General features: G+C 35.6%; 5 protein-coding genes across 5 annotated transcripts; 2 read left to right on the top strand and 3 right to left on the bottom strand.

The window, feature by feature from the left end:
- Nucleotides 1-627: 627 nt before the first annotated feature.
- Nucleotides 628-3,916, top strand: LOC17887889 (MLO-like protein 15). The gene is made up of 14 exons (XM_023784700.1): nt 628-744; nt 845-902; nt 1,106-1,323; nt 1,526-1,642; nt 1,862-1,922; nt 2,040-2,134; nt 2,251-2,325; nt 2,430-2,518; nt 2,616-2,665; nt 2,758-2,798; nt 2,881-3,090; nt 3,198-3,265; nt 3,361-3,421; nt 3,509-3,916. Exons 1-14 carry the CDS (start codon nt 628-630, stop codon nt 3,758-3,760), a joined length of 1,512 nt encoding a protein of 503 aa, XP_023640468.1. The 3' UTR covers nt 3,761-3,916.
- Nucleotides 3,917-4,111: 195 nt separating this feature from the next.
- Nucleotides 4,112-7,683, bottom strand: LOC17890018 (guanosine nucleotide diphosphate dissociation inhibitor 1). The gene is made up of 13 exons (XM_006294161.2): nt 7,492-7,683; nt 7,030-7,092; nt 6,852-6,935; nt 6,631-6,738; nt 6,276-6,448; nt 6,072-6,183; nt 5,883-5,963; nt 5,702-5,764; nt 5,528-5,629; nt 5,186-5,310; nt 4,645-4,855; nt 4,485-4,559; nt 4,112-4,394 (listed from the first exon to the last, which is right to left on the bottom strand). Exons 1-13 carry the CDS (start codon nt 7,576-7,578, stop codon nt 4,344-4,346), a joined length of 1,335 nt encoding a protein of 444 aa, XP_006294223.1. The 5' UTR covers nt 7,579-7,683; the 3' UTR covers nt 4,112-4,343.
- Nucleotides 7,684-8,052: 369 nt separating this feature from the next.
- LOC17887970 (ankyrin repeat protein SKIP35) lies at nt 8,053-9,873 on the top strand. Its single transcript, XM_023784105.1, is given in 4 exon segments — nt 8,053-8,153; nt 8,263-8,658; nt 8,660-9,003; nt 9,308-9,873. Coding segments are annotated over 3 exon segments (1,002 nt in total). The 5' UTR covers nt 8,053-8,153; nt 8,263-8,469; the 3' UTR covers nt 9,777-9,873.
- A 571-nt stretch (nt 9,874-10,444) lies between these two features.
- Nucleotides 10,445-11,866, bottom strand: LOC17887835 (ARGOS-like protein). Its single transcript, XM_006295127.2, has 2 exons — nt 11,416-11,866; nt 10,445-11,276 (listed from the first exon to the last, which is right to left on the bottom strand). The coding sequence occupies exon 2, from the start codon at nt 10,985-10,987 to the stop codon at nt 10,553-10,555; it is 435 nt and encodes a 144-aa protein (XP_006295189.1). The 5' UTR covers nt 10,988-11,276; nt 11,416-11,866; the 3' UTR covers nt 10,445-10,552.
- Nucleotides 11,867-16,338: 4,472 nt separating this feature from the next.
- On the bottom strand, nt 16,339-18,473 carry LOC17888426 (60S ribosomal protein L2, mitochondrial). The gene is made up of 3 exons (XM_006294823.2): nt 18,380-18,473; nt 17,988-18,124; nt 16,339-17,093 (listed from the first exon to the last, which is right to left on the bottom strand). The coding sequence occupies exons 2-3, from the start codon at nt 18,082-18,084 to the stop codon at nt 16,546-16,548; spliced, it is 645 nt and encodes a 214-aa protein (XP_006294885.2). The 5' UTR covers nt 18,085-18,124; nt 18,380-18,473; the 3' UTR covers nt 16,339-16,545.
- Nucleotides 18,474-18,507: the final 34 nt, after the last annotated feature.

Raw genomic sequence — 18,507 nt, 5'->3', positions numbered from 1 at the left:
TTATATAAGTGGTCGGCTATGTCAAATTGTCCGATCAATTGGTTTCATCGAACGTTTGGTTAAAATTGGTTATATGGTATGTGAAGTTTGATGAATCGATAGGACGTTTTAATTAGTAGTAGTCTGGTCTAATCAGCTTTTGATCTTCTATTAATTTAATAAATTGTCCTTAGTGAATGCGGTTTAGACTTTTGACAAAGCAAACTTAAAAATTGGAGGTTAGACCTCAGTTAAATCTTGACGACTCCGCAACATTTAAATAGTTATCATATTGTCCATATGCAGTATTCAGCTATGATATTAACCGTTGTATACTTAGAAAATTTCAAAAAAACATTGAGGACATGCACACAGCCACACACTGACACCACATCCGCATACATTACACAGTATATACAATGTATGATATATATGAATTACAAAGAAACAAAGAAAACATAAAAATGAATATCACCTACCGAATGTGAACCTTTTGGAAAATATATAAAAACACGTTCTAAGGAATAAGATGGTCGATTCGAAAATCGAAATATAAAAAAGCTTGGTCAACATAGCTAATTAGCTCATCATTATATAATGCACTACATATAATATGGATCAAGAAAATCAAGAATCACCGAAGCTAAAATGGCGGGAGGAGGAACGACCTTAGAGTTCACGCCAACATGGGTGGTTGCTCTCGTCTGCTCCGTCATCGTCTCCATCTCTTTCGCTGTCGAGCGTCTCCTCCATCGTGCCGGAAAGGTTATATATATGCACACACATCTATCTTTGTTTATTTATATAGATTTCTACGTTGTCGCCTAAATGATTATGCCGTTTATGGTATACATGTGGAATACAGCACTTTCAGAAGAACGACCAAAAACAGCTTTTTGGGGCATTACAGAAGATCAAGGAAGGTGTGACATCATGTTTTAGCCAATCATATATTATAAAATTTACTAGATTATCTCATTTGTTTTGAAAAGTGCAACCTCAACCTCCGTTTCAAATTAATCCATTATCTATTCATTGGTAATAAAAGTTTATAATGATCATGTGATATCATCGCTTTAATCATCGTTCTAACAAGATTCTTACAAAAACCGTGAACTGGCAACAGAACTTATGTTGCTAGGGTTCATATCGTTGCTACTATCAGTGAGCCAGTCTAAAATAGCAAAGATTTGCATATCAAAGGACTTGAGTGAAAAGTTTCTCCCTTGTGATAAACCAAAGGATGACAAATCCCTCAAGGACTCCTCCCATTTCCAGTTCAGCTTCACCGGCCGTCATCTCCTCGCCGGAGATTCCCCTGCCGGCGATTACTGCTCCCAAAAGGTATTTACCCTTTCTAAGAATTTTTTTTTGGTCAAACCCAAGATATATTTATAAATCTTTTTTTTTTCTCTAATGTCTTACACGTTTCAGCATTTGTTACATTCTCAATGATATATGATTGGATTTGAAGACGTGCATAGAAATTGACATTCGATTGTCAAATAATGTGATTTTTTTTGTTTGGATATTTTTAAAAATTCAGGGGAAGGTACCGTTAATGTCGTTATCAGCTCTGCACGAGCTTCATATATTCATCTTCGTATTAGCTGTCTCCCACATTATTTTTTGCCTCTTGACCATTCTTTTTGGTACCATGAAGGTATTTAATTTCCCAATTACGTTTTTAACTTCAACAATATTAATACGTTTCTCTATCTTCAGTCACTAATGAAATATCATTGATACTTACAAATCCTAAACTCTAAGATCAAAAGCTCACACCAAAATTAAATGCAATTGTGAACTTATATCAGCATAAAAAGTTTCTTGTTAATTCTGTCTAATGATACCATAACATATATAATGGTTATTGGCATAGATAATGCAATGGAGAAAATGGGAGGATCAAATTTCAGAGGAGGACTACAACACAGACCAAGGTATAACAAAAGTATGATATAGAAAGAAACTTAGTAGAATAATGAGAGATGTTTGTTTCAAGGTCTTGAGAACTTTAAAAAAAAAAGGATAATTATACATTTTATACACATACACAGTGATCCAGAAGAAATTCACACACGTTCAAGAACACGAATTTATAAGGGGGCGATTTCTTGGGGTTGGAAAAGCTGATGCTTGCTTTGGATGGTTGGTGAGTGTTTTTTTTTCTACGATTACAAAGTTATCTTAATTCTCAAGGCATGCATGTTGTAATTGTATGTACATGCAAACGTTTTGAGTACTTGAGTGTGTTCTTGTCCCATGCAGCAATCATTCATGAAACAATTTCTTGCCTCAGTCAATAAATCAGATTACATCACTATGAGGCTAGGATTTGTCACGGTATGTATATCTTGTATTTTGGTTCGTCCTTAGAGTTGAATTTATATCTACAAAAGCTTCTAAGTTCTAAAACAACTTCTTCATTTCTCCTTCTTTCATATAAGACTCATTGCAAGAGCAACCCAAAATTCAATTTCCATAAGTATTTAATGCGTGCCCTTAACTCCGATTTCAAGAAAGTTGTCGGTATCAGGTAAATATATTTCAAACTTTTTTCTTAAAAGTTAAAACCATACTTGATTCAAAAAAAATGTTTTTGATTCTGTTACAATGTATATATAAACTTGCAGTTGGTACCTTTGGGTATTTGTGGTTCTCTTCTTGCTTCTAAACATTGCTGGTGAGATAGGCATCTTTTAACTTCAATCCAAACTAAGTCTTCTTCTTTTAGTTTTAATCATTAATCTATTCGATATACTATATTCCTTGCAGCCTGGCATGTTTACTTCTGGCTAGCTTTTATTCCATTGATTGTAAGTCCCTGAACCTCTCCACCTTCTCTATTCTTCAAACCCATCTTGACCCAAAACGTGTTTTATACAATATTCTCCTCAGCTTTTGCTTGCCGTGGGGACGAAGTTGGAGCATATCATCACAGATTTGGCTCATGAAGTAGCAGAGAAACACATTGCTGTGGAAGGAGATTTGGTTGTCCGACCATCAGATGATTTATTCTGGTTTCAAAGTCCCCGGCTAGTTCTCTTCTTGATCCATTTCATTCTTTTCCAGAACTCCTTTGAATTAGCCTACTTCTTCTTTATCCTCGTAAGTTTAATTTATACCATAAATCAAATCTAAACCATTCTAGAAGATATCATCAACATACATGTAACATGATCATACATTGAATACTGTGGCAATTGTAACAACAGTTCCAATATGGATGGGATTCTTGCATCATGGGACATGTCAAGTTCATAATTCCAAGACTCATCATCGGGTAATAGTAGCCATTATCGCCGACGCCTTCTTATATCTATCTCCTTAAAAAGTTTCTTGATCTTGAAATGTAGATTCTTTTGACTCTGTTTTCAGGGTATTGGTTCAGCTTCTCTGCAGTTATAGTACCTTACCGCTCTATGCACTTGTCACTCAGGTATGGATTTTACATCTCCTTGTGTTCTGAGATCAACTAGACAATGACACAAACTCAAAACCACGCTTCTTCTTTTTTGTGAAAAAGATGGGAAGTTCATTCAAAGGTGCAATATTCAACGAGCAGACGCAGCAACAACTTGTGGGATGGGCAAAAATGGCTAAAAAGGGAGTGAAGAAAGGTTCAACTCACGCAGGTAGCAGTCATGGTGGCAGTCCAAACCCTCTTGCAGCTACTCCTTCACCGCGGTCTATTCAGTTGCAGTCGTTGCTAGGAAAAGGCTCGTCTCAACAAAATCAGCACCTTGGGAAAACACCAGAAATTGTTGAAAAAGATTAACAAAAGCTTCCATCAGACAAAAACATCATGAGACTTTGCTTAGTATCTAAAACTGATTTAACAGTGTTGTAAGAAATATGTCATTGCTGAATCTCTTTGTCAATTGATCAACACATACAATTTGTTTTCTAAACAAGCCTTTGTGTTTGGAAAATCTTTAACGTTCCTTCTGTATCATTACAAAAAGATCTTCTATTTGCAAGTAACAACACCGTACTACTAGTCTTTATGTATTCCGTATTTTGTGTTTGGTTTTAAAATTTCTTCAATGACATGCGAACAAATTAATTATATAATTGGTGTAGAGGAAGAGATCCAGAAGAAACAAGTATAAGTAAAAGAGGATACTAATAGCTGAAAGAGGATTCTGATATATGTCACTCCAAACAGGAACCACGAAATTTCAACATTTTTGGTTTAAATATTTAGTTTTTAGGCAAGGTGAAAGGATAAAGGGGAACCGGTGACAACGATGAGATCTGTATCTAACAGACAACATAAAAAGACGAGAAAGAGAACCAGCTGTTACATCATTTGGTGATAAAACAGAGAAAGAGAGTGAGGTCTTGCAAATTTATTCCCATCATTCCTCTGCTGCACTCGCTGCGTTAAGATCCACACTTAGATCCAATTCCTGCAACACGAAACAATGATCACTCCCCAATTGCAGAAGATGTCGCGGTTCATTAATAAAACCGATATATTCGTGATTCTGGAACATTACCTTTCCGGTGATCAATTTATACATGTTCAACACATCAACAACAGTTGTGTCAAAGTGTGTTGTAGCATCATAGCTCTGTTTAGCACATGAACAGAAAAGGTATTTAAAACCAGTCAACTTTAGGATGCTCACAAAAATAAAAAGGGATAACTACACTAACCGTTGATATGAAGCAGTTGTCTAAAGTGGGTTCGTTGACAGGCTCATATCTATCATAGATGTCAAAGAACAGCTCATCAACAGGACCCAGAAGGTCGATTCCAGGCTTGAGCTCGGTTTGAGGGTTATCAGTTTCAGCGTCTGTCGATACAAATGCTATGAATTTTCCCTTGGGAGCAACGTTGTGTGAATACGAACAACAGAAGACATACCTGTCAGTTACAATAAAGATGTAATCATGAGCCGAGAAACAAACATACCAATAAACTCGATGTTTACAAATTGCCATGTTTTATAGTGTGTGTGTGTGTTTGATAAGTATTTAATATAGTTGAGAAGAGTCTCTAGCCAACATTCGTCTTAAGAAACTTTATCTCTCAGCTTCAACTGTGAATCGAGGAAGGTATCTCAAGAGCATAATTTAGACAAAACTTAGCTATTCCAGAGGACAAATCTATGCAAATTGACGTCTCTGTTCCTTCAAGTCATTCAAACTCATTTACTTTCATAAGTGGAACCAAAGGATGAATAAGAGAACTCACATGTCTGATTTGCGACCCAATTGTTTTTGGGGTAGGATGACTTGCACAGAGTGAGAATCATTGGTGTTTGGAATAGGGTGGCTCATAATAGCAATTGCCCGAGCAACCCTGCCAATCTTCCTGACCTGTTTTGATTGGATTATAACACATCAAAACTACGTTAACATATATAGTCTGGAAAAAGTGGGAATTTTTGAAAATGCCCCACAGACTCGACTAAAACACAGATGGGAACTATATGGACCCAACAAAAAAAAAACCCAAGGAGAGCTTCCTGCTCCTATAGAGAAGCATCAGAAAAAACTAATAAATGAAAGTGTAACTTGTGGTCGCAGTCATTACCTTGTTAGGCAGGTAAGATGGATCGCAGACAACTTTCTTGCATTTAGCAGTCTCTCCCTCAGATGTAACACCAGTAACCTTACCCTCCTCATCGAACTCGACCTGTTATAGAAGCAACATCAGTTACTGAACGACTGAAGCAAAAAGCTGCAAAGATAAAGAAGTCAAAGACACCTTGCACTCAGGTTTGTTCAACATATATGTCCCACCATAGACAGCACTAAGCCGTGCAAATGCCTGAACCAAGGAAGAGAAGAAAAATATTCAAAGGGATTCAAGAATCTATCATTCAAAATTTCAGAATAGGCACCACCCATATAAACTATAAAGCATGTATATAAAGATAAAGACAAACCTGAGGCAATTCTCCCAACCCATAGAGAGGATAAATATATGGTGAACCTCCTTGGAAACGTGCAAGAGACTCTGCGTAGAGCTGATAAAACATATAAAGCAACAATGTCAAAAATGCTTAACTCAGAAAAAAATGCAAGAATGTTAAAACAAGGGGAGCATAGCTAACAGTCCCACAAGAGCAATTCACCTTCATTCTCATTACAGTATCATAGGCAGGTTGATGGAGATGATTGTCATTACAGTGAAGTGCCACTGCATGACCAATAAAATCAATAGTATCTTCACCAAGACCGAATTTCCTGCCAAAATGTAATCTTAATAGTTAGCAGCAGATAGTCTAAATCATATATTTACAATACCATAATGCAGAAATAAAAGAACATCAACTTACGCAATCAAATCCTTTGTTGTAACTCTCCTCAAATCCATTCCGTCATGTGTTTTTGGATCCTTCTCGTCATATTCCTGAACGTAGCTGAAAAACTTCCCGGCTCGACGTTTCTCAAAAATACCCATAAGAGGAGATTTGAGGGCCTCCATTGGAGTTGCTGGCACCTTTTGAACCTGTAGTATATAAACAGGTATAATAACTAGAATTAAGTTAAGTAAACTGCAAAAACCTGCAGCTAAATTGTTCAGTGAAAAGTTTTTGAGCAACAGAAAGCATGGCAGACTTGAAATTTATGGGAAAAAAAAAAAGATGAGACTGAGTCCGAAGATCAAGTGAAAAGGAGTTCTCACTGTACCTTGCCTTTGACAAAAACATAGCTTCCATCAACAGCTTTAAAAGATAAGTACTTGGTCACATCCGTATGAATAAGGACACGAACAAGCTTTCCATTAGCCATCATAAACTGGTCCGCCACATTGAGAGAGAACAGTTAGTAAGTAATCCATAATATTAGTAGTAGAACAATTAAGCTACCAAAGAGACGATTAAGGTGGAAAAAATAAGCAAAAAGAATACCTTAGGCATCATGTCAACATTGTAGTCTCTGCTAGAGCCTAAATGAGCAGGAGCCTTTTCTTCTCCCCTGAACTTCTTCCACAACTGTAAAACAAAGCAACAGTTGAGATTAAGCGATGATAACCTAAACACAAAAAAAAAGGGTCTAGAGTAAAGATAAAAAAGAGAGAAATTTGACCTGATTGAGATTAAGCGATGTTGACTCTCCACCGTAGTGGTCATTCCTGTCCATGTGAAGTACCTATTCCGAAAAAAAACACAATTAGATTACTCATAAAAAGTAAACTTGGCTTATGGATTGAAGACAAAGTCAGCTAAAAATCACATTGACGATACAGGAGTGGGAGAAGACATCTAATCACATGACGAAGTTTAGTAATTTTCCGCAATCTCAATAATCACAAGTATCAAACTGTAAAGAATCGCGAGGCCAATTGGTTCAATGATCAAAACCCATGTTGAAGCACACAAAAGCAATCGCTTAAAATCGGGAAAACCTGAGCTCACAATCGAAGATCCGTTCATCGTGAAACGAAATAAAAGATGGTTCTGAGTTATGAATTTTTCCAGATCAAGCAAAGGATTCAAAAAGTTCCCACAAAAAAATAGAGACCCGAAAGAGTAGGGGGGGGAAAGAGACCTTAATACCATCGACGGAGAGAAGACCACTAAGGATGCACTCCTTGAGACCAGTACCCAGAACAATGACTTCGTACTCTTCATCCATAGCTGAATCCCCCAAAGGCTCGCACACACAAGAAAGAGTTGGACTTTTTTTTGGCTATTTAGTAAAAAGATGGAGGAGAGACTCCAGAGAGAGAGAGAGACAGAGAAAGACCGATCGGTGATTGCGTTGCGTCTATTTATTAATCACCGTCGAACACAAATTTTCCTTTTTTTTTCAGTGTTCTTTATTTTATTTTATTTTAACAACAATTATTTTTCCTTTTCCATTATTACAATGGATAAATAAAAATTGCAAAAAAGGAAAAAAGACATTATTACATTTTTGTTGTTGGTGTAATAACGTTTTTTTATTTGTTATTTTACGGTAAGTCGACACTAAAAAAATCAGGTCATAAAAATAAATAATCAGAAAAAGGAATACGTGTCATGCGTCGTTACTGTGTTGAAATTTTCCTTTAATTTTCTTTCTTTTTTTCCATTATCAATCATTAAAGAAATAGATTGACTTGAAGTTTTCCTTTTTATTTTCGGATGTTCAGTCTCTCTTGAAACTTCTTGAAGATCGCTCTATACTTAATAATTGCCAATCTGCCATGGCAAAGACAAATCTATGTTGTAAGTATATTTCAAACAAACAAAAAATCAAGTTTTCTTTTTAAGAAGACTAGTTGCCGGCCATGGATTCTGATTGGGATCAGTCCCGGGTTTTGAATTTTTTGGTTAGGTTTCGATGCTTCTGTTGACTAGCACTACTACCTTTTGCTTAAAATCTAGACTCTTTGGAGCAATCTGAGGAGTGGCTGATCCCGCACAAGTCTGGATTTTTGTACGAGACATTTGCTTCTTCTTATACAATGAGGGAGAATGGGTTTGGTATACACTATTGTTATTCTTGTAAAGGTTTTGCTTTCTCTAGTGTTTTTGAGGGTGGATGGAGAACCAAGAGTTGTGCCCTGAGGAGCTTGTAACTTCTGAGTTTGAGCCTGAGGAGATCATTGAACTTACGGTGGAAGGAGGTGAAGGGAGTGATGTGGTTTTTGCAAGAGAGTCACCTCTTATAGGTACAACTCAACCGAGAAATTTCTGTGCTTGTAGTTCAAAGATACTGAAATGCTCATCTTCTTGTGCAACACAAGAAGCTTAATAGACAGGATAGACTCGATTTGGGACGGCTTTTCCAAGTTGCTGTTAGTTCTCAGGATTGGAAGCTTTCCGAAACATTCATCAGTCTGGCTGATCCTCAAACTTTGAATGGTTTTCTGTGTATTAGTCTAGATTCTATTTGGTTCTTGAGCACAGAACATGAGTTACGGGGAATCACTGGATTGATTACAAAGATCGTATGTCATGGTGCTCATGACTATACTAGAGCTACACTTAGGACTTCGTTTCTTGCTTCATGTGTTTCATCTTGCCAGAGCCAGACTGTGAGTCTTGCTGATTCTATTACTGTTATGGCTCAAAGGTACACATTTGATTCTCTCATCAGATGCTTCCCCTTTTCTCATACTAATTATAATGGCAACGCAGTTATTAGAGAATTGAGTTTCTGTTATAAGTTCTTGATTCTTTCTGTTATAACACGTACATTGTGTCTTACGTGTTACATCTGCAAGTGTTTTGTTTTGTTAAATTTTCTTAGAAGTCGTTTTTTTTTGTTAAATCTGTAATATCTCTCATGTTCATCTTATGGTTTATCTTGGGTTAGCTGGGAAGGGTTAGATACCCTTACTATATAAATCCATTTTTTCCCATCTCGGCGTTTCCAGGTTGCATGAGCGTCTCCAAGAGTGTAATGGTGATGAGGTCCTCAAAGCAGAAGCTGCTGCCAAAGTTCAAAAGTTTACTGAATGGGCCCTCAAATGTATAGGTTTTCACTCCCGATGCCAGGGCCCTAGAGATAAAGCTAACCAAGACTCAGCTGCTGAGATCCAACTCCAGCTTTCTGCTTTCAAGATGTTCTTAGATCTTGCAGGAAATCATCTATCAGGAAAGGATTTCACAGAAGCCTTTGATGCAGCTTGCTTTCCGCTTACCCTGTTCTCTACCTCGTTTAATCCTGGCTGGGCTTCTGGAATCTCAGCTACTTTCATTCATGGATTGCTTGGTATGCTGGTGGAAGGAGGCACAGATAACGTAAATCAGTGCTTCCTTGAAGCTTCTCGTTTTGGGAGCACAGAACTTGTGCGCATCTTGTTGCAGGTAGATCTAATCCTTAATCTACATGCCGCTGTATAGAGAGTGTGTGAAGGTGGGTGGGCAGCTGCTCTCACAGAAGCTAAGGGGACAGCTTGTGGAAGCCGCAAAACAGCTTCAAGAGTCTGATGTGGCCTCAGAAGAAGTAAAGAAAGGTCACCATCAGTTCATGGCCGTTTTGGAGCAACACCTTCCTCTTTTTTTGGTCAAAGCTTCTTCACACTGAGCAGCAATGGATCCAGCATCTGAGCTATTTGGGTTAACAAAAGTCGTTTCCTCACAATAGTTGAAAAATAAGAACTGAGAAACAACCATACCACTACGGTTTTGGATTCTGATCCAGGTTGTGAGATGATGAATCAAAAGTTCCAATGGGAATGTCTTTGTCAAGTCTCTATATCTGTCTTTTATGCATCCTAAACCATGGGAAAGAATGATAATCAAAGCCTGATCTATTGTTTCATATATTATAAATAAACAAGTAGATATTTTATTTGATCTATAATCAAAGTTACTACTTCTGTCTCATAGTCTTAAAAGTTTCCGCCATCAAAGTCTTTCAATATTAATGTCCCAAATCTCATCTGGTTTTGTTTCAAACCATTAGAAAAGTGAAAATCATGAAACTATGAGAGCAGTTAATTTCTCTGTATTTATATAGTCGTATAATTCAGCATCAACAAAAAAAACAAAAGTTTTACAAATGAAAATAGTATTAATCTCTTTACCCTGAAACCATAAATAAATGACGACAATTGACAAAAATCTCCTCTCTGTTTTTTTTTTATATATAAGATTTCTTCAATTAAAGAAACGTATTACATAAAAGTGGAAGGAGAAGAAGAAGAAGTTACTACATGTTTGGAATTAGAAGAAGGCATGAAAGCAAGAACCATAAGCAAAACCATAATCCCAATAGGAATCAAAAGCAGCATGAAGGGAGGAGGAGGCAGTGGGGGAAGAATCAACGGTAAGATCAAGAGAGATGCAGTGAGACCCACAAGGACAACCATTGATTCCAAACTGAAGTAACTCGCTGATATTAGCCTCCTGGGACTGTTCTGGGACGACAATGTCCGAAACAGTTCTTGCTTCCTCATAATCGGAGCTGGAGCTGATCCACGAAAACTGATGTTCTTCCGGTTATCTCTTCTCATGTCCATCTTCTTGTTGTTGTTGTTGTTGTTGTTGAGTGAACAATGGTCTTGAATGTTTATGATGTCGTTTTGTAGACTTGAGATATCACGAATCATTTAAAGAACAGAACTTTTTTTTTTCTTGGGGGTTGATCTGAGAACTCAGATCGATGTATAAAGAAACAGAGCTCGACTCAAATGCATAAAGCAACGAGCTTTTTAAACTTCTTCCGACAAATGTAGCTTGGTTGAAGAGCCCTAACGATGATAATACTCAGGAGCTCGATATATATATTCCGAAATGCAAACAAAAATACGATTTGATCTTTGGCGTTTTCAGACCCAGAAAGGCTCTAAACTTTTTTTTCCCCCGGTAGAGAAGATTTTTGGTCGGTGTTTACGAAAACTGCAAAGAGAAATAAAAAATTGTAAGTCGTTATGATCCAATAAAAAAACGTGAGCAAAGGACCAATACTGAGAAACGAAGGAATCAAACGAAGATGATCAGATAATGAATCAGAAAAAAAATGAAAAAAAGCAAGTACCTTTAAGACGTTAGCTAGTAGTCAACCTCCTTCAGCGAGAACAAGAAGCTAGAAAGATTGAAGCTTGATCAACGTTAGAAACCAACAAATATGGGTGTCGAAGCTTATAAACCAACAAGAGGAGGATGAAGACGAAGAAAGCTTATAATTTTTTGTAAGAAAACGAATGAATACAGAGGAAGAAATATAAACTTTGGGTTTGGTTTGATATATATGAAAAGTGGTAAAAGATAATGAAAGAAGAAAGAAAATAAATAATCGTTTATTTTTTTTTGTAGGGAGGATTAGACCATCCTCGATGCAAAGGATCTTAGGGGTTTTTCACCATAAGATTTGCAAAGAGGGTATATTATATAAGGTATCCTCTTTGCAAATTCTAGGGTGAAAAACTCCCTAAGATCTTTTGCATCGAGGATGCCCTTACACTGTTGTGGAATCAGAGAAGAAACAGGAAATACAGGAAGGTTCACTGCATGTACAGATTTTTTTTCTTCTTTCTTTGCTAATATATATAAAAAAAAAATTAATATTTTCTCTTTTTGGGGTGACAAGTGTGGAGGCAAGTTGCTGATTCTGGAAGGTCTGAATCTCTCTCTCTCTCTCTCTCTCTCTCTCTCTCCACAATCACAGTGGATTCTTCTCCCCTAGACACTTTCTCTCTCTCTCGATGTCAAATGACGTAGGCTGTTATCGTATTTGAGGTAAGCCTCTGTTTGAGAAGGAGGTTTTACGTTTTAAGATTCTTTAGGACTATTCAATGGTGGTTTATTAGTTAAACGAGCGAATCTAACTAATCTCTTAACATTGTTCGTTTATTGTATTTGTAGTCAACAAAGTTGTTTTGGTTGACAATCCCATTTTTTTTAAAAGTAAGCAGTCGTGACTTTTTTCTTTCCTTTCTGAGTTTGTGTATGTATGGTTTTTTTTTTTTAGTCTCGTAACTCGTAAGTATTTGTATTATAAGATGTATAAAGTGAACCGTTGGTAATACGAAAGCACGTAAAAGATATTAACCACTTGATGATGATGTTTAAAGAAAAAGAATGAAGCTAGTAGCTAGTTGCCTTCTTCCTTCTTCGTTGCATTGTTTTGATAAGGTGGTATAGATTGAAAACTATGGATTGGAAAACGTACCAAATGAGAATTGTAGAGATAGCAATAATTCATGGATTGAATGAAGGTGAATTACCAATTTTAATTTGACAACTATATTCAACATTTATCAAAGGAAGACTATATAATATTGTGGATTAAATTTTTAAAAAAATTTCCCACCTAATAATAATGTTTTGTCTATGTGTTATTATCGATCGACCGATGATGACCCATATTGTTATTCCTCTTCTCGGCATTTTCATGTGGTGGCTCTATCATATATATTAGTGGGACAGTTGGTCCTTTCTTTATTTCCTCTTTCGTTTTTTTTCCTTTTATTATTTATTAGTTATAGCCCTGCAAACTCATATTTTATAGACAATATATATATTGTCTAATTAGGTAGATAACTATATAAGGGTTACATATTAAAGTTTATCAAATGGGATTATATTTATACATGTATATTACTTTTGGTTGCGTGCGTGTTTAATTACGACTTACGAGTTACGAGGGACATGCATGAATATTTTTGGCAAGCAGTTTTGTTTTGGCGGTTTGGGGTATATTAACACAATTGACAGCTTACCTGAATTGTGAATCCAATTACGTACTCTATTTTTATTTTATTTTTGCAATCCAAACACACAACAGTACTAATTCAATGAATCGCATAAATAACATCTAATATATATTACGTCTTTTCCCAATAGAACAAATTCAAACAGGGAGGGTTTGATTGCTTTTTTTTGTTTGTCAACCACTAGGTCATTGACATTACTATTCTACAAATGATAATGGCTCAAGTAGACATATATATAAATTACAACAAAAACTTTACCTCACAAGCCGCTATAAACAAATATATACCTTTAAGGCCATAGTAAAAGAGATAGTGATGCAGAATTATTAACTAAACAACAACGACAAAAGTTAAACTAGAGTAATATATAAATAGTAAGTAGCATAGTGATATCTTCCCGATATACTCAAAAAGATATTCTCGAATTATCTTGTGGATATGTACTTGATTCGATATCTTTGATTTCATGTTGTATACATACATGATCTTTATGGTTAGGATCGATGCCACTAGTTCCTATGTCAAATAACTTGTATATATATATATGAACGTAATCAAATATCATGTTTATAAAACTATATATAATGCTATTCAGATTTATAGAAAAAACTATATTTAATCATATCATTATAAATATTTATATATGTAAGCATTTGTTGTAAGGAGAGCACAACCTCTTATTCAAATCAGACAAAAGAAAAAGGAAAAGATTTGTATTCGTAGCTAAAACCAAGAAAGATATAGGATTTTAATTACAGTTCTAAGGTGAAATCAAATTATACTATTAGGGTTTGCTTGTTATATTATATAGTTATATACATTCCATGTATAGTTGATGGTGTATATTTTAATTTTAGAAAGAAAAGAAAAAGCAAAATGGTAGAAAGGGAAAGAGATATATATAGAAATGGAAACCCATGCATGATTGCCTTGAACATCGCAAAACCCTCCCCTTAGATTGCATGTCTAGTGGTCATATATACAAGTAGCAGTGGACCTGCCAAAACAATATTCAAGGGACCAAAAATTGTTTATATTATATAGTATTTACACATTTGCTTTAATAATGCATATATGAAAGATGTATTATTATCTCAATAAACGAGTTTATATGATGATGATGATATGCCCACAGTTTTCATCACATACTTGGGAGGTTTTTCTTTAATTTAAAGAACGATTAATTCTATTTCTCAATTAAGACCTCGGCCCACTCTTTTTAATAATTTGGTATTGAAGAAAAGAAAATAAAAAAGTTTAAACCAAAAATATAAGTATAGCAATGATTTTTATTATAAAAAAGAAAGAAAGAAAAAAAGTGGTTTAGTGTAATGTGGATGAAAGGGCACATGTCGTAGTCACGTGGCTAGTTCCCATCGATTCAATGCATATCTCTCTCTCGAGAGAGAGAGAGACCAACTTGATTTATTAATATTCCTCGTACACCTCTCCCCTCCATTCTACACTCTCCTCAAAGAGCCCATCTCTTTCTTCTTCTACGTTTTATACATTTCTTTTTACTATTTTTATATATAAATATATACTTCTCTCTTTTTTTTTAAAAAAAAATTATTGTTTTATATGTCTTTTTAAAACTAATACGTTTAAGAGAAATGGTGTCTTGCATATAACATTGTTAAAATACATATATTTAGTAACTTTTTGAATGTTTGTTTCTTCTATCAAAAATATATAGTTGAGTACTTAGGGTAGGGAAACATATATAAATCACCAAACTATAAAACACTGGATACTTTGGTGTGTTTATAAAGGTAAGCAAGCTAATTATAATGTTGTTTAAGCTCGAAAACATCCATATTTTTTTAGAATTAAGTTTAAACGGTATTGGTGTGATTAGTTAAGGTACTATACAACCGTGCATGGACGGTGGATCCTCATCACCTAATATACATCATACATACGCATTAGTATTAGTTAATTTAGAAACTAATTAACTAACTAGTTGATAAATCAATTCCTACAGTAGTGGCATAGAAGGTAATTATAAAGCTAAAAGTATATATTATCTTGAGGATAAAGATAGGAATAATATACAGTATATATATATGGGGACCTATATAATACTTTAGTCTAATTTTGTTTCCGAAGCTTTATAATGAATGAAGTCTGAGCAAAGATATGACCAAACTCAAAAAGAAAGAATTACGCAAAATTCATGCATCTGGTTGTGATTCATTGCACGTATCTTTCTTACTTAATGATTCTTTCTTAGTTTCACCTCCCTTGTCATAAAAGATAACAAAATAAAAGCTACTACTACAAGCATTTGTTGTCATGTCATTTTAGATTTTAATAAGAAAAAATATAAAGCTTTTTTTTTTTAATATGGTTATTAGAAGATTAAGAAAAGGAATAAATAACAGAAAAAATAAGACAAAATATGGAGGAGTAGGACCCAAGATTGTAAGCATGGTGGTGGCTGCTCTGTTGTTTACAACATCTTTCTCACATTTGACATTTTCGAAGTCTTAATTCAATTTCTATGTGCTTCTCTCACTATTTCCCCTAATTAAAGAGATCTTTTTTTTAATAAAATAGTTGGTTGTTTAGAATTAGACCAAAGGTAGATGTCAAATTTTGTTTCTCCACTTTATAAATCGATATAAACCATAAAAGATACAGTAATCCATATAACTTTATAGAATAAAACCCGACATTTTTAAAATTACCTATTTTTTTCAACTATTATGTAAAATATTCTATAGGATTTAATGAAAATAAGTATGCATTTGCATTACTAGCAAAACTATGTTTTCTTAGATTCTTTTTAAAAAAATTTTTTTTGATACCGACTAAAACTCCCAACAGTAAAGATTAGTGAACGTCTCAAAACTAATGTTTGACGAATATTATATATGCACTCTCAAAAGTTGAAAGTTTCATAACCAAAGATAACAAAATAATATCTCATGTCGGGTATATTTATAAAAGTTTTTTGGGGTAATTAAAATTAATAGTCAAAGAAGACATTTGTGTTGAATGACTGTGTGTGGGATTGATTCAATGTATTATGATTTGTTCCAACCTTTTGACTCTTTCTCTTGTTTCCTTTTCTTAAAATTGTTCCTTTACTGATTGATATATGTATGTACTGTATACTTTTTTCTTTAGACCCTTTCCTCGATCGAACCTTTTACTTACACTACAGTGTCCCTCTCTTACATCAGCCAGCGTATAAACAAATCTCTCAAAAATTTGCATCAAATTGTTTAAAACGTGCTTCCTTATGAAAATCGTTTGATTTCGACTTTCTGTTAATAATGAAAACACGTAACCATAATTTTATTCTTAATTTGATCAAGAGATGCTCCAATCTCACAAAAGCTTTTAACAACAACTCTCAAAAAAAAAAACAGATTCAATAACGTCACCAAAACCCTGAGAATTGAGGTTTTAACAGAAAGAAATAGTTACTTCTTTCTTCATCCTTATCACATTTTTGCTGCTGCATCTGCCAAACGCTTCTTCTTCTTCTTCACACTAGCGGATTTGTACCCGCCTTTGCATGGTTTCCCCCACGGACTTACCGATGTCCTTCCTCTGCTTCCACTACTTTTGCTTTTTCCTTCACCTCCACCGTGCGGGTGATCACACGGATTCATAGCCACTCCTCTCACTTTGGGTCTTATCCCTAACCACCTACTCTGTCCTGCTTTTCTCAGCTTCTTCGTTCCATGGGACGGGTTCGACACTGTCCCTATCGTAGCACGGCATCTCGCGTTGATCCACTTGGTGTCCCCTGATGGAAGCTTTATCAAGCATTTCCCTGAGGCAGGTTCCTTCAGGATCTTGGCGTTGGTTCCGGCAGCTCGGACCATCTTCGCGCCTTGCCCTGGGTTCATCTCGATGTTGTGGATGATTGTTCCGATACGCATCATACCTAGTGGCATGGAACTTCCTACCATTGAGTTGATGTCCATGTGGAGCATCTCTTCTTTCATTTGCGCCACCAATGATTTGTTCTGTGCATCAGCAAAACCTGCAAAATACCAAAAGAGATAAGAGGGCTTAAAGTGTCTTGGCATAAAATAAAACGCATCTAAAACAAAGACATGGGTTTTTATAACCCAAAGCTAGATTGAATCTCTGGATCTCTATATACCAATATATCATGTGGTCAAGTGACTTTCAAGATAAATCTACTCAACAGAGCTAAATCTTAATCATAGATATCCACATAGACTAGAGAAACCCAAGTCTTGTACAGTAAATACATGAATATGCCCTGTTATCACCATTTTTAATGCACTCATCAACAAGCTAATCTGAGGCAGCCAGCACCTGAGTTAGGAAAATAATATGATACAGCTAGGAGAAGAATTTGATACAAGTAGCACCAGAGTTGCAGAGATACAAGCTCAAGCTCTAGATATCAGCGATCCTATGTTCTTCTTATGATTATGAATTCTTTCAACACAAGAGAGTAGTCATAGTGTCAGCCTTCCAGGTAACTAAATGGTCCAAGAAAAGTTGTGAAGAAGAACTGATCTGATACAAGCTCATTCTTATATCATCTAACAAAGAGAAACAATGGCGCTTTCACACTTGTTCATAATCTAAACCAGAAATATCTTCCTTCATCCAGTACATAATACATCCATCTAGTAGAGTCCACAATATCCGAATCCCAAAAAAATCAACATTTACCACTTAAACAGAAGAGACTAACAATGATACTGCCTAGGCAAATCACTCAGACTAATAAACTCACTGTGCAACCAGGTTCCTCAAAGATACACATCTCACAACCCACTCTTTCCAAAATTCATTGAAGAAACTAATCTAAGTTGTAGCAACAAATTTTATTGAGAGTGTGAAAGAAGACTAGAAAGCATATACATCCAGAAATAAAAGAGAAAAGCAAAGCACCTACCTGTAGAGAAATTGCGAAAAGCTGGACGAATAATGCTGTTGAAAAAAGAAGACGAAGCAGCAGCTCGAGCTCTGCATAACGCCACAAGAGCCGACATAAAGGTCGGGTTTTTTCCACAAGCCTCAAGCTCCAACAACCTATCAAATAAACACACTATCAACAGTTATAAATGAATATCCTTTAGGAATTCTAGGCGTGATCTACTCGACCTGGATACCTAATTCATCACAACCATTTTTGTGTTTCCCAATTACTATATGTCTATATCCCAAGTCATTTCTACAACTGTGAGCCGTGCATTGCGAGAGAAAGAGGATGAGTGACTAATCAACCTCTCTTATACTTAAGTCCTCCGTATCGTATGGCTTACTTTGAGATCGAGGACTACTAACCTGAGATATGCGAAATCGAAGAAGCTTGCTTCAGAGAGAGAGAGAGAGAGAGAGAGAGAGAGAGAGAGAGAGAGAGAGAGAGAGAGAGAGAGAGACGAGACGACGTACGTACGTACGTACGTAGTACG

The sequence above is a fragment of the Capsella rubella genome, unplaced genomic scaffold, assembly GCF_000375325.1.
Source record: "Capsella rubella cultivar Monte Gargano unplaced genomic scaffold, Caprub1_0 scaffold_4, whole genome shotgun sequence".
Taxonomy (NCBI): Eukaryota; Viridiplantae; Streptophyta; class Magnoliopsida; order Brassicales; family Brassicaceae; genus Capsella; species Capsella rubella.
The sequence above is the reverse complement of the archived record's forward strand: the minus strand, read 5'-3'. Positions and strand labels throughout refer to the sequence as shown.

Excerpts from the sequence above, each read along its gene's own strand:
- LOC17887889 (XM_023784700.1), top strand. The coding sequence starts at position 628 with ATGGCGGGAGGAGGAACGACCTTAGAGTTCACGCCAACATGGGTGGTT. Across the intron at positions 1,324-1,525 it reads GCGATTACTGCTCCCAAAAG|GGGAAGGTACCGTTAATGTC; the intron begins GTATTTACCCTT and ends TTAAAAATTCAG. Across the intron at positions 2,666-2,757 it reads CTTGCTTCTAAACATTGCTG|CCTGGCATGTTTACTTCTGG; the intron begins GTGAGATAGGCA and ends TATTCCTTGCAG.
- LOC17890018 (XM_006294161.2), bottom strand. The coding sequence starts at position 7,578 with ATGGATGAAGAGTACGAAGTCATTGTTCTGGGTACTGGTCTCAAGGAG. Across the intron at positions 5,964-6,071 it reads ATACTGTAATGAGAATGAAG|CTCTACGCAGAGTCTCTTGC; the intron begins GTGAATTGCTCT and ends ATGTTTTATCAG. Across the intron at positions 4,395-4,484 it reads ATAAATTGATCACCGGAAAG|GAATTGGATCTAAGTGTGGA; the intron begins GTAATGTTCCAG and ends TTCGTGTTGCAG.
- LOC17887835 (XM_006295127.2), bottom strand. The coding sequence starts at position 10,987 with ATGATTCGTGATATCTCAAGTCTACAAAACGACATCATAAACATTCAA.
- LOC17888426 (XM_006294823.2), bottom strand. The coding sequence starts at position 18,084 with ATGTCGGCTCTTGTGGCGTTATGCAGAGCTCGAGCTGCTGCTTCGTCT. Across the intron at positions 17,094-17,987 it reads TTTTCGCAATTTCTCTACAG|GTTTTGCTGATGCACAGAAC; the intron begins GTAGGTGCTTTG and ends GGTATTTTGCAG.